Source organism: Ambystoma mexicanum, chromosome 3q (genome assembly GCF_040938575.1).
Source record: "Ambystoma mexicanum isolate Mex_15411 chromosome 3q, UKY_AmexF1_1, whole genome shotgun sequence".
NCBI classification, from domain to species: domain Eukaryota; kingdom Metazoa; phylum Chordata; class Amphibia; order Caudata; family Ambystomatidae; genus Ambystoma; species Ambystoma mexicanum.
In genome coordinates this window covers 136,831,719-136,846,040 of record NC_090926.1, presented here as the reverse complement: position 1 = coordinate 136,846,040, position 14,322 = coordinate 136,831,719, and the positions used below count along the sequence as shown (strand labels likewise).

Below are 14,322 nucleotides of genomic sequence, written 5' to 3'. Positions count from 1 at the left end.
TGGGGGGAAAGGGGTACCAACGAGTGATTGGGTTGTGGATGGAAGTAAGCACCAGGGTCCCAAAACATTCATACTCCCCATTTGCACTCACCTACAGAAAAAACGGCTGAACTGATTTGCACCAGAGTTTTGTACTGAGCCGACTTGCATTAGCTTGTTTGTGAAAATTCGTCCAGCAATCTCTGACCCACATCGACGTTTTGGTTGCGTGATTTACCATTTCACCTTTGTGTAACCTCCCTGAATCTGGAAAATTTAGTAAGGAGCTACTAGAAAGGCTCGACATTATACGGCCATTCTGATTAGTGTGTGTCCGGGAACACTTTCTCAGTGGTCTCCATTGTTGTCCCCAGATTTTTCCGTGATGCTGTGGTCCTTGAACTTAAAATGGGCAGATTGCAACCCCCTGGGGCTGAAGACGACCGTAGAAACGGGCAATGGTGGTGGCCCCATAAGCACTGAGCACATCTCATGTCCAATGGATGCAGTTGCGTGGCTTGAAGGTGCTTGGAGCTTGCCATGGACCAACGGGCGAACACTGACGACTTTGTCAACGACCATGCCCCGGAAAAAGTGGCTAGTGTAGATCAATACTTTGGTTAAGGGGACATTGTGGATGTAGCGCAAAACTGCAAACCCTCACAAAGTCATCATGTATGGCTCCTAAAACAACAATAATTTAGCCACCGCCATATACTGCTTGTGACACCACACATGCAATCGCAAATATATGCATGCACCCACAGTTCTATGAGACTTGAGGAACAGAAAGATTTAAGAAAAACAATAATGTGCCAGAATAGCATGCTCCCTTTTTTTGAAGGGGTGACTTTCCATGTAAATGAGTACAACATTAGATGCTGGGAACAGTGCAAGGTAGTGGTCAAATTAGCATTGCTCTAACAACCATAATTGGTGAATTTGTGTAGTTTTGCTCGGCAACTCTATAGCATACCTTAAAACATTATTTTACGGACTGTAGGACTCCTGTCGCACTCGGTGTTGTTTTGTCTCCTGACATAAGATTTTTTATTTGTGGAAGATGCATTCAATTGAATATGGTAAGGACCATGAGAAGAAACTCTGCTGTGCACATCATATAGTAAGGTTTTGTAGGGTGCTTATTCTTGTAAGACAGTTTTGTGAGCCAACCCACTCCGAAAATCTATTTATAAACTGATGGTTGTAGCATAAATATACGCATGGCAGCCTGTTATATTACAGCTGAGTTGTGGGACAGTAGTAATGGTATGTCCTGTTAACTTTGGGATCAGTTTAGTTTTAGTTTGTGTCTAAGGGGTGAATTACGTATCTCTAGCAAGTGGAACGGAAGTGTCCAGCAGCACGTAAGAGGGATTCGTAATCTTACTTTCCCTATGACTGGGTGAAAATAAACCATAATGAACCAGAAATTAGATTAAGCCTCTGAATGCAGAGCAAATAATATTTTATACAACAGAGGGAGTTAGGTGTGGATGATTTTCTTTCATCACTGAAAACTATCTTCCAGGTTGTTTACTTAACGAATTAATGAAGCGCAGTTCCAACGCAGCTCTGCAGCAGCATTTCACGGTACTTCATCACACCTCATGTCTGCTTCTACTTCGCTGGTGGTGGTGAGGTGGACATAATTTAATAATGGAGGTGCACGTGGAGTGGATGGTGGGACTCTGTACCTCTCATTTTCAGAAGTTGGAGAGTTGGTAACTCGTTCTCCGTGACTTGGCTCGTCGCAGCCGCCCAACCCTACTACTGTCTGAGGTGCGTTATGCTTCGGCTTCCTAGTTGGGGCCTCCTCCTTACTGACACCTAATGTCCATAAAGAATACTACATCAGTTTACTCAATTTCATTTCAACATCATTTATTTATTGATCATTTGTATGGCGCCAATACCGCAGAAAGTGTATTAAGTTCTTAAGGACTCTATTGTCTAAACTACTTTTATTAACTAGTTTATTTTATATCCAACATGGCGGATGTTAAGGAAGAACAGTGTAAAGTTATTTCCTCTACGATTTGGGGATGGCGATGGGCATGGACACAATTCTAAGTGAATTATCAAACATTTGATCATCAATATCTAAGTTAGACTCTCGTTCATTAACTATGCAAGAACATTTTCACTTCTTTGAAAAAAAAAATGAAAATTGTCTCGAAGCTTAGAGGCTGAAGAATGTAGCTCCTTTGTTGAAGACAGAATGGAAGGTTTAGAAAATATGCAACAAAGAATGTCTCAACTTGAAACGGATGTCACTGAGTTTGAAAATGGAAATAGAAGGGATAATGTTTGTTTTTATGGAATCCCAGAGAAAACTGAACTAAATGACCCCATCAAAAGCTCTGGGCATTTCCCTTTCACCACCCTTAGAACTGCAGAGAGCTCATAGGAGAAAACCTCTTTACACTTCCAGCAACCCTTCATTGAGACCCTTAAAAAACAAAAAAAACAAAAAAAGAAAAAAAAAATAAAAATGCCACAAAAATGGTGGCATCAGATAAGGCTTACTTGAGCCTGCCAAAATGATCATCCTAATTCCTGATGAGCCCACAGAAGAATGTACTGACACTGATGATTTTTCAAACTAATATCTCTTTAACCCACTTCCATGGATACCTCCTCAATGGACAACCAGTCATCAGTTAATTCCAGTCATGATGATTTGCATTCCTTGCAACTTGCTTATGAATGCAATAAAAATAAACCAGTTAAATTCAATTTACCACAGAATAGACCTGAGACTGGTGCTTTTTCCAATATGTGTGCTGATCTTGACAGATCAAGAGATAGATCAAGAGATAAATCGAGATACCAAATAAAGCAGGAGATCCCACTCTTACCTTGCTATAGGATTAACTTTGTTCTTCTTCTTCTACATCTTAACCATTCTCATTTCTCCATTCTTGCACGAGTTTATGCACATCTTCTTTTTCCTGCAATTATCCTCAATTGAAAATGAAATTTAAAGGTCATACATTTACTTTCTCCTCTTGAGTTAGAGGCATGTGCGATTCTGTGGTCACTCTTTCCTATGCTTCTGCCTTTCTCAGGATATATTAATACTTTCTTCTATTATCTCACCGTTCTCTGTCTCTTCTGCTTACCTGCACTTTATTATATCAGTTTTTTATTTCCTCAATATTTACTAAATCTTTTCCTTTCTCTTTGCTTATGTCCTAACTTTCATCATCTCTACTTATTCTATCGCAACTCCCTCCTCCTTTGTTTGTTTTTTATTCCTTTTTTTGATGTTAAAGTTTACCAATTTAATTTGCTACTATTGTTAATCTCCTACAAGAAGCTAGTTATTGGTTTGTGGTACTATGGATTTAAACTTCCCATTTCCCTATTTTCATTATTTTTAAGTTTACACCTCACCTATTCTACATCCAATGAACATTAAGTGTTACTGTTGGCTTTAATCGTCCAGTAAAATGCCCAAAAATGTATCTAAGTTAAAAATGCACATTGCATGCCTCCAAGAAACCCATTTAGAATCCGATTGTGGAATTAAAAAACTTCAAAGCTTGTGGATCGGTCATATTTTGTTCTCAAATGCAATTTGAAAAAAAGGTAGTCGCCATTATCAACAATAGTGTTTCTTTTCATCTAGGGTCCTGTATTATCATAGATACAATTTTGAATAACATTCCGGTTACTATTGTTAATATTTATGGTCCTACTGCTCCTAATCCCTATTTTTGGAATGTCCTAAAACAGAAACTTGCCCGAAAAGATCCTGATCGCTTAATCATATGAAGTGATTGTAATCAGATCAGTGATTTACAGTGGATAGTAAATGCAGTGCCAAAATTGTCAACTCTTAATCCTGCAAGAGTTTTCTAAACTTTAAAGGGGATTTAAATATGTACGACTCTTGATGTTTCTGTCTCCCCATTTTGAAATATTGGTTTCCTGTTTCCACTAAGTAACTCACTTCATGGTCATTTACTGTGTGTAAATAACTTTAAATTACTTTGAATATATATGTGGGTTAAAGGATAAAACTGGTTGGGGAGGGATTTGGGGTAGGGGTGGTAGTGTAGGGGGAAGAGGGGATGTCGGGGGAACCCCATTAAAAATGAACAAAAAACAGTTTGAACTAACATTTGTTGTTGTTTCTATTAAGTCATTGATTTCATGGAAATTACGTGGAACCAACAGATTATACATACTTCTCCCCTCCGCATAAATTCTTCTCTAGATTACACTATATCTTCATTAATTCGCCATTCTTCTCCGTTTTACAGAATTTGGAGATTGGTCCCTTAACTATTTGTGATCATGCCCTAGTTATGACTTCACTTGAATGGGACATTTCTCCTAACCTACTCCTCCAAATAGAGATTTAACTAATTCCTTCTAAAAGATCCAACTTTATACACAAAGTGAATGATTACATATTAGAATTCTTGAATAACAATCGGGCAGAAGATGCTTCTATTCATAATAATTGGGATGTTTTTAACGCAGCACTTGGGGGCTTTATTCAATTTGTAGCCATTAAGAAACACAATCTGAAGAAATGTCCAATGATTTTACTGCTCTCTATTTAAACACTTAAAACTTCTAATGTATTATCACCTGCATTATTATAGTACGCAGAACTTACGACGAAACTTATTCCGTTTAATACATTATGTATGGAAAAAGCGTGCAATTCATTACTACTTAGCAAAGCTAAATATTACGGAGGATCTAATAAAGCTAGCAAATTATTAGCCTCATTTAAAACACAAAAAAGAAAAATCTATTATTAGATCCATTATAGACTCAACCAGTAGGAGATGTACTAATAAAAATGAGATTAGTAAAGCTTTTTTGATTTTTATTCAAAACTCTATTCCTCCTACTCCTCGCATTCAATTAATACTGCAGGGATATGACCTAATAACGATTTGATATTCCCTGGGAACCTGGTTATGTGGCACCATTTCGACTCCAATGTCGGAGTATCAAATATTTGGGAATACATAGAAGTGCTGACCTAACAGAATGACTCGCTTTAAGACCGTCTAGTTCTCCACAAAATTAAAAGGAATGTGACCAAACGGGAGTCACTACCTCTGTCACTCACTTGCAGCTTTAACGCAATCAAAATCAATTCACTACCCAAGCTACTAGATCTTTCCTCCATGATCCCAGCACTGCCGATGACGGCAATGTTTGAGGAGTTTGACAGGCATAAGTCGCGATTTATTTGATGTGGCAAAGCACGCCTCAATAAGGTTATCCTGCAGGCATCTAAGTCGGATGGAGGCCTCACGCTCCCATTATGGAGGATAAACTACTTGCCGGCACAGGTGGGATGGACTAAGAGATAACTAAACATAGACAATGCTAGCTGGCAATTCACAGAACTAACCGCAGTAAAGCCATACAAGCCCCTGGAGATACTGACCATACCACTGTCCAAACTACCCAAGACTGTCAGGGTGCACCCAATTATAGGACCTACACTTACCCGATGGCCCCAGATGCGCTCACTTACGGGGACTGATACTCTAATCACCCACCTTGGATTAGCATGAGGGCGATACTCTCATACGGTCTAAAGTATAGGCTGCACGATAAACTCGGACTAGCAACACGGCCGGGTTATGGATTTAGCCAACAAATCCAGGTTCCTGACATTCTGTGAAGCGAAACATATACTAGTCCTTACTGATACGGATTGGTTTCAGTATATGGCCCTGCAATCTGTCATTACCCCACACACAACTGCCGATCTTTAGGCCCAACCACATTTCCCACATTCTATGCATATGGATCCAATAGATTCCAAAATATATCTGCCTGTGGAGTATTTGCAGCCTGTTTAAAACTGCTTCTCTCTAGGGCACAGGTTTTGGACCGCAGTGTTGTCCTTTGCGTCTTGTTTGAGGGGTGGGGGGATTATTTATGAGCTTTTGAGTCGGGGTCTCCTCATGCCACCAGTCCGCATGAGCATCAAATAACATCGGCCTAAGGGACATCTCAATTGTAGAGCCTTGTATGTGTGAGATGGGTCTGTAGACCCTATCCAAGACCGTAGTAATTCTCGGGCATGACCATAAGATCTGACCCATGGTGCCGGGTCGGACACACTTCCTCCAACAGGTTGGGGTGTGCATCAGTCCCATGTTGTACAGCCTGGAGGGGGTGAAGTATACTCGTAGAATCTTACACTGTATCTCTGTTTTTTAAGTTATGAGATATCATTGATCCCAGAATAGAACCCATACACGTCTACCGCATCCAAAGTTATGCCTAAATCTTCAGTACACAAATTGGCCAATGTTATGTTCCTCGTAAGGTTATTGGGTATGCACAGTCTGTAGTGTGTTTTTATACTTGGGAATTCTGCAAGATCTCAACCATTTATGCCCTTTCATGGATTAAGATTGAAACTCAATTAATAGCTCCATTTTGTCTGTTTTGTTCAGTTCAGTTAATATAAAAAATGTCCCCTCTATACCTTTTTTTTACAACCACTTGGAGCATACTTCTTGCGACATCCTATAGTCAAATTGATTCAGGTAAAATATTTAGCTGGTACAATAAATATATCTCAAAATTAATCCTATCTTTTTGCATAGGTGCTACTTCAGTGGTATCAGTCCATGTATCTGATAACTTTGTGGGGGATCCCTTTTCCACAATTATGTTTACAATTTACTGTTAAGGCCTTTTGATCTCACCTGTCATAAAACACTTCACTCTCGCCCAAATCTGAGCCACCTTCCTTCTCCTCACCTGAAGTACTGGAATCCGTGCTGTATCCGACAATCTCGCGATACTGTTGTGGAGACTGGAACCGGCCTCGGTATGAAGCCACAGTTGCCACCGGTGAGCTGTAGCCACCTGTGACCTCAGTACCGAAGCAGGTAATGTCTGGGGAAAAAGCCTTTGGCGACAAAAACCCCCACAGTTGATTGCAGTTGGTCTTGTAATCTCTGGCTACCGATCTCAGAAGCAAATAAGTCAGCAAACGGGTAGAGAAAACCAATGAGGGAAGCCGGTGTAGAAAGATGATCCAGGGATAGGGGTGGAAGAACTCCTGGGCCACTCGGGATTGAGAGAGGAAGAATGGCGGTAGCGGCCGCAGCTGATGGAGAGAGAGAGAGAGAGAGAGAGAGAGAGACGCTTTGAGAAAGGGAGTCTCTGGCAGGTAAGGAAGGGAGAAACCCCTGGGGGGAGACCAGCGTAGAGGCGAGGAGAGGGACGGCAGAGGGGCTGCAGTCCGGAGACGAAGGAAAAATAACAAAAAACGGCAAAGAGGCTCGAAAAAACGAGCTGGGCGATGACATCAAGCAAAGCACTCGAGTAGAGAAACTTCCGACGTTGCAACGCGCGGAACGCCGGAAGTGAGGACAATAAATGCCGTCTGGCATTCCGCACTTTGGACGGAGCGGAAAAAAAGACTAGACCGCCAACTCGAGAAACAAAAAGAAACGTGAGAGGAAGCTAATGGCTGTTCAACCTATACCTGTGCCATAGCTTCCATGGGCAGGCACCCATGACATCACCTTCCATCGCTTTATTAATACTATTATCAAAGTTTTGCATAATATATCTCTGAAATTCCTCTAAAAATATTAGCATTAATATTGAATAATTTCTCCACTAAAGCTGTGAAATTGTACTCTTATTTTGAATTAAACTAATGAGAGAAATGTATCCAATACTATTGTAAAACAATGGGAGAAACTGGAATTTCCAGCATTCCCCTGATATTGAGAACATATTTGGAAAACCTATTACTCTACTACTGTAGCTGTCAACTTAACCCAAACCATTTTTCTTATTTTACTTCGACCATACCTGACTCTGCCGAGAATTGCTAAACTTTCAAGTAACTTTCCAAACCTTTGCTGGTCATGTCGAATACCAAATGCAGTTTTTATACATTCTATTTTTTTTTTAACAGTAAATTTGTCTTATGGGAAAAGATTTGGGAATGCTTACAAGTTATTTTTGATTTTCATGAACCACTTACCTTATGCAATTTAATGATTGGTACCCTTTTTAATCCATAACCAAACATTCTAACATCTTAATAATAAATTATGATAATAATTTGGCATTTATATAGCACTACGATCCCTCAGGTATCTGAGCGCTGCTTATTACCCACGGTGTGTGGTGCTCATTTATCGACCTCGTAAGGATGAAAGGCTGAGTTTGGCCCCGCCGGGATTCGAACCTGCGTTAGCAGGCTCTGCACGGAAGTCAAAGCGAGCGCTCCACTCGCTGTGCCACTTGTGACCGGCCACTTGATCTTATGTAATGTGGTGGAATTTTGTTTGTTCTATTCACAGAATTGAAATATTTAATGTATTGTCTACTAATATCACTAAATTCAACTATAAATAGGATATTTTTACTAGATGCCTTAATAGAGAATGAGCACAACTACACAATGCAGATTTCTTTTTTGAATTTCTTCAATGATTTTTACCCCCTTCTACTTACTATTGTTTCTCCACAGTTTATATTAGACATATTACATGCTATGATTAACTTTGATACATTCATTATTTTATATAAAGCTTGTGTTTTAATCTTATTGTTGATCAATGTGTTAACTATGGTTTATCAAAACTTTCTGCATTACAAAGATTCTTTATTATTTTCATTGCTATCTTGTTACTGTTTTATGATCAGATTAATAAAACTCCTTTTAACATAATAAGAGGTGCAACAAGTGAGGGCCTTTCCATGGCACCTTTGCAATTTGAATTGCTTCTGTTTGCTACTGCAGACCTGCGCTCACTGTAGACATAATGCGCAAACGGGATGTTTTTAAGTGCTCCCGATTTCTAAGGCAATTCATTTGACCTACTAGGGCATTTGGCTTAAAATCGGTGGTCTCCTATAGCCCTAAACCTGTCCCTGGAGACGTGGCATTGATCAGCACCCTCCCAGACCGCCCCTATGCTCAAATTCCGAATTTCTATCTTGATAAACCAGAGCTTTACCTGAAATGCAGTTCTAAATTGTGCACAAGATGTAATCCTATACTTGAAAACCCTGGTTCTGCTTCTTACATACAATACATGTGAATAACCTTTCCTCTACTTTTCCAGAATTGTGCATGTGTTTTGTACAACCATGTTTTATTTGTTTTTTTTGCCAGTTCTCCTGTTGGGATAGTGGAGCCGAGCATTTATCAGAGTTCCCACTAATAGTATTCTTTCCTCCAGGGATAGAGGCACAATTTTCTGAAAATTTGAATTTTAAAACACATTTCAAATTTGATGAAGGGTCATGCATGTTTCCAGTATGATGTGCACATTTGTCGCTGCTCACATGACGTTAGTGAATGGCCCAAAGGTGGGGCAGGACTTGCAGATGTTTAAGGAGATTGACCTCTGACTTTGCTTTATGAAGCTTCTCTGCCTTATCTAGGTGATCCAGCTTGATATTTATTACTGTGTAGTGGATCATAGACCTGAATCACATACAATTGACAATTCGTTCTGCAGAATTAAATATTCAACCATGGGGCAAAGTGTAGATATTGAGAAACACAGACAAGAGTGAGATAGCCTAGAGACTCCACTGCGCTCCATCCATGGTGCTAACATGATGATCTCTATCCAGCACAAAACATCCCTACTGCTCAAATGTTCTACAAATACAACTCGTCTCTCAATGAGCTGTTACATGTACAGATTGTGCGCTTTTTTCTCTTAACACATAGATGCAATTATAAAATCCTCTTGTGGCTCACCCTCACTGTAATACTCGTATGTACAAAAGAAATTCCATACATCATGTTATGGGCTTGTTTACACTTCTATACATACATCAATTCTAGTGTACAAAATATTTTAAAGTGTAAATTTCCCAGAACGTATTTAATATCTACTTTGTGACGCCAATGCATTTGTATTTTCCTTGGGTTTTATTCACCCGTTCCTTTTTAAATTGAGAACATAGCCATGACACGAATCAAACCCAGGACTTTGTGCTGTGCCTTCCTAGTCTTCAAGTTACAACTGTTCACTTTTCTACCAATGGGTTGTACTGAGTGGCACTGTGCAACCTCATCCTGGCCCCTTAAGTACAGTGTATTGTTAGAGACTTTAGTACTATATGTACTGTCCCTTCAGATTTACTTTTGACGGGGAGTTTTGGTCTCTTTGCAGCCTGAGGGTTAGTGTCTCCTTTACTTTCTCTTTTGACTCCTTATCCATGATCGCTTGCAGATCCTTTGCGGAGAACATGAACAGCCTGAGGCCAGAGAAACCATGGGTGACCAAACTCAGCAGCGCAGGCCTGGTGTACCTACACTTTGGCACAAAGATCCTTGCCCACATCCTTGGTATCAAAGAGGATGATCCGATGATCCCAGTGCTGTACGACAAGGTAGGTAAGGCAAAGTGTGAATACATCTTTCAATACATAGGATGGGCCGCAATGGTTGAAAGAACACCTCTTTGGCTCCCAGCAGTCTGTTTTAACCAACAATACCATCTTTTAAATTCTGGTCCTGTTTCATAGATAGTCTTTTCCGTCTAGTACTTAAAGTTCTGTCTGTCTGTTCACTTGACATAGAAACAGAACTGGAAATTTGGTGTGTTGGTGATTGTTATTGTGGGGTGGGAGGGTCACAGGAGAATGTTTTATTTGCAGCTTTACCATCCATTTCAATGGGATGCCCAGCATTTGAACATGTCCTGAAATCCTGGCTCACCTGAGGTGGGTAAAGCGTTTTTATCTTCATTCACAGGCTCCACTCCCTCATATTGTGGGCACTGGTCAGTCCCTAGACTGTCGGTGTTGGGACACTATTTCTCTGATTCATGTTTTCCTGTGTTTTCATTTTGTAACCCACATCACCATCTGTCTCCCTTTTCCTTTTGTATGGCAACATTTTGTATGTCTTTATGATATGCCTGTGATAGGCTGGTGGTAGTCGACCATGTTTTATAACTTTTTGTGCTGCACTCTCATTTTTGTTGTTGTTGCAATAATGCCATTTTCAGTATTATATACTCAAAATGGCTGCCATGTAGGACCTGTCCTTGGGCCATTTTGCTTTTTGGCCTTCTTCCTATCCGTACAATAAAGTCATGCACTTTGATAGGGTCCTACTCGGAACTTCTGGTCACTTATTTGTCATTGTTACTGGATGAAACTGGGATTGTGACGGTCTGGTCCCAATCCACATTTCTCACATGGATGTATTTTGCTGGGCAACTCTGTGGTCACCGGCTGCCCAGGATTGGACAGCTACTGCCCACTTGAATATTGCCATTCCTTCATATTGGGGGGCAAGGGCCAACCCCCAGCATGGATTTTGGATAGGAGGAGGGTCTGGTACCATTATGGAACCAAAAATCGAGAAGACCTGCACTGAAGACGTGGAGGAATGGAACACAGGCATCTAGCATTGCCAAAGCCATCACCAGTGATTCTGTGCTTATTCTGCTGCGACCATGGAAGAATTTAATCCATGTCTTCTTCCCTGGATTAGTGGGATTAACTTGGTCTGTCTCCAACATCTTCGTTCTGCCATTGGAATTGTCGCAGGCCCATCCTGTGGTGTGGGCTGCCCATTCACTGATAAGGCTTCTCTGCTGCAACAGGCTATGGCCCAGGTTGGAACTTAAAACTTGCCAGATCTTCAGCTTTTGGCACAGGTGCATCAAGGCCTGCCAACTCCTGTCTGGCGTTACTTTGCTACTTTACTTCTCCTGCTGTGTCCTGGGGTCCATCCTCAACTTGGTAGTCGCAAAGATCACTGTCCCGAGTAGTCCGACTCGTCTTGCTGGAACCAGATCTGCACCTACTTCAGCCGCTGCACTCCCAACTCGGGTCCTCCTGCACCTGGACCAACAGAAGTAATCGCTTCCAGCAATTGTGAATAGCCAGAAACACTTAACTTTAAAATTTAAGTTCGAGTTGTGAATGTACATACGACTTGTGTTGCCATCCTCGCGCCACAGTGAATTCATGGGCGTGAAGTCCACTCCCTAGCCCTACACTTCCCTGGCCGTGCGCAATGGAGATCTGGCCTTGGATTCCCCTCTGGGGAACCCTTAGAGTGGTGGAATGGGAGTGTACCCCCACTTTGACTGTAAACCATTTTTCTGAAAAGTGTGCTTTTAAACTAGATTTTACTGAGAGCAAAACTTGTGCAGCGAGATTTCCATATCCCTTTCAAAGATACGCCTTTATTGACTAAACACCTTGGGGCCTTTATATTTGCTTACCCAGTGATTGAAAGACTGCTGACTGCATGTACCTGCCTTACAATGTTAAAGCAGGTTCTATTCTATGTGTTTAACCAATGTTTTCTCCCAAGTTATTTGTCAGTTTTGCTGTGCCATTGTTGAATTGCTTAATGTGTTAATTGTAATGTGTTGTGTAATCCTTAGCCTGCGTCCCATCTAGATGGAATTGTGAAATATTAGCATGTGCCAAACGTGGATGTAATTCCTAACTCTAGCTTGCGTCACATCTAGATAGAAATGTGAAAGTTGGCATGCACCACACTTAAATGAAACAGAGAATGTCACCAGTGCCTCATTTAGATGGAATCGTGATTGCTAGCCTCCCTCACATCTGGATCCGATATTGAAGATTAGCAAATATCACACTCGGATGGAATAGCGAACGATAGCAAGCATCACACCTAGTCATAATTGCAAGGTCAGCAATGCCAATTAATCCACTAACAATCTCACCCCTCTGCATACGACTCTCATACTCTAACCAAACACAAGCCTACCACACAATCCGCACACATCTGGCATAAGACATCTGGCTTTGACATGTAAGTTCAAAGAATTTGACGAACATATTCGGGACCAATTTATGATCAGTTGCAACAGCAATAGGATACGTGAAGAATTATGGTTGAGAGACGAACCATCTCTGGAAGAAGTTGTAAGCATTGCTAAAAGAGTGGAACATTCTATGGCCTGTGTGGCAAAGATAACTGAGAAAGATAGCGCCGTAGGGAAGGTTGAGATACTTAATGTTGTTGAGTCAAAGCAGAAAAGGAAAAGAGACTTCAAAATAAAGAAAAAGGGGAACTTAAATTTAATAAAATGAAAAACGAGAGAAGAGCTGAAAAAGAAAGATTGTTTTAGGTGTGCTAGCAGCACACATTTTGCAGCCTCGTTTGCATGCCCGGGAAGGAGAGTGATTTGTACCAAATGTAAAAGAGGCCATTTTCCAAATTGTTGTAAAAATGATCAACATTTTCAAAAGCAGGTCATGGTGGTTAATGATGATGGGAACGTGTATTCAGAGGACGAGGAAAATACTAAAGTTGAAAATATTACAGTAAATGTAATTCAAGATGGTGATGATGCGGAGTGTGAGCATCCCTATGCAAATGTAAAGTTGAATGTAAGGATGATGGCTGATGCGGGGTCCAAAATTTCATTGATGTCAAGAAAAGTATTTGAGGAACGAATGAGAGGTGATAAAGAATTACTTAAACTGGATATAAATCCTGGTGGATATAATAATGTTCGGATTGAGTTGCTGGGATATTTTGAGGCAAACTTCAAGTTCACAGGAAGAGCTGACAAAGTAAAATTATGTTACTGAAAAGGGTATAACAATGTTTGGTTGGAGGGATCAAAAGAGATTAAAAGTGAGATTAGATCCTAATGAGGAGGATCAGGTCATGCAAATAAACTCGTCGATGCACGTTAAAGATGTACATGAGAGGGTGTTTAGAAATGGTATTGGCAAAGTAAAGGGTATGCAACATGAAATTGTGTTGAAAAAAGGGAGTGTTCCGGTTAATGCAAAGTTAAGACCTGTACACATGGGTCTGAGAGAAGTGTGAATTGGGGACATTTTTGAGAATGGGGATAATTGAAAGTGCTGGAGGAGTGGAGTCGACCTCTCCAATGGTTATTGTCAAACCTTCAGGAGATTTGTGGTTGTGTGGATTGGAAAGAGGTAATCCAATCGCTCAGTGCTTGTTGATAGTCATACCTTACCCAATATGAGTGAAATGTTGTCTCTGGTTGGACAAGGAAAAATATTTTCGAAACTTGATATGGTATCTGCATATCACCAGGCAGAACTAGAAGAAAAATGCAGAACACTTACAGTGTTTATCACACATGAGGGTGGTTTTCAGTATAGGAGGATACCGTTTGGCCTTGTATTGGCTTCTTCTGTGTTTCAGAGAATAATGGACACATTGTTTAACAAAATGATGGTGTATTCTGTTTTCAGGATGACATTCTGGTGGCAGGAGAAAGTGTATCTGAGCATGATGAGACTGGATGTTGTTTTGAAGATTTTGGGTAATAGAGGTATAACGTTGAAAAGAAAAGTGTGTTTTTCGGGTTGATAAAGTGGAAT

At 40.6% G+C, this 14,322-nt stretch overlaps 1 protein-coding gene across 2 annotated transcripts in view; it reads left to right on the top strand.

Annotated features, from left to right (window-relative positions):
• The window catches only part of MYG1 (MYG1 exonuclease), a 279,913-nt gene that overhangs the window by 155,974 nt on the left and 109,617 nt on the right, over positions 1-14,322 (top strand). For both annotated transcript variants that reach the window (XM_069653324.1, XM_069653325.1), the window contains exon 3: positions 10,194-10,353. In XM_069653324.1, coding sequence (XP_069509425.1) covers positions 10,194-10,353 — 160 coding nt within the window. The remainder of the gene's footprint in view (positions 1-10,193; positions 10,354-14,322) is intronic.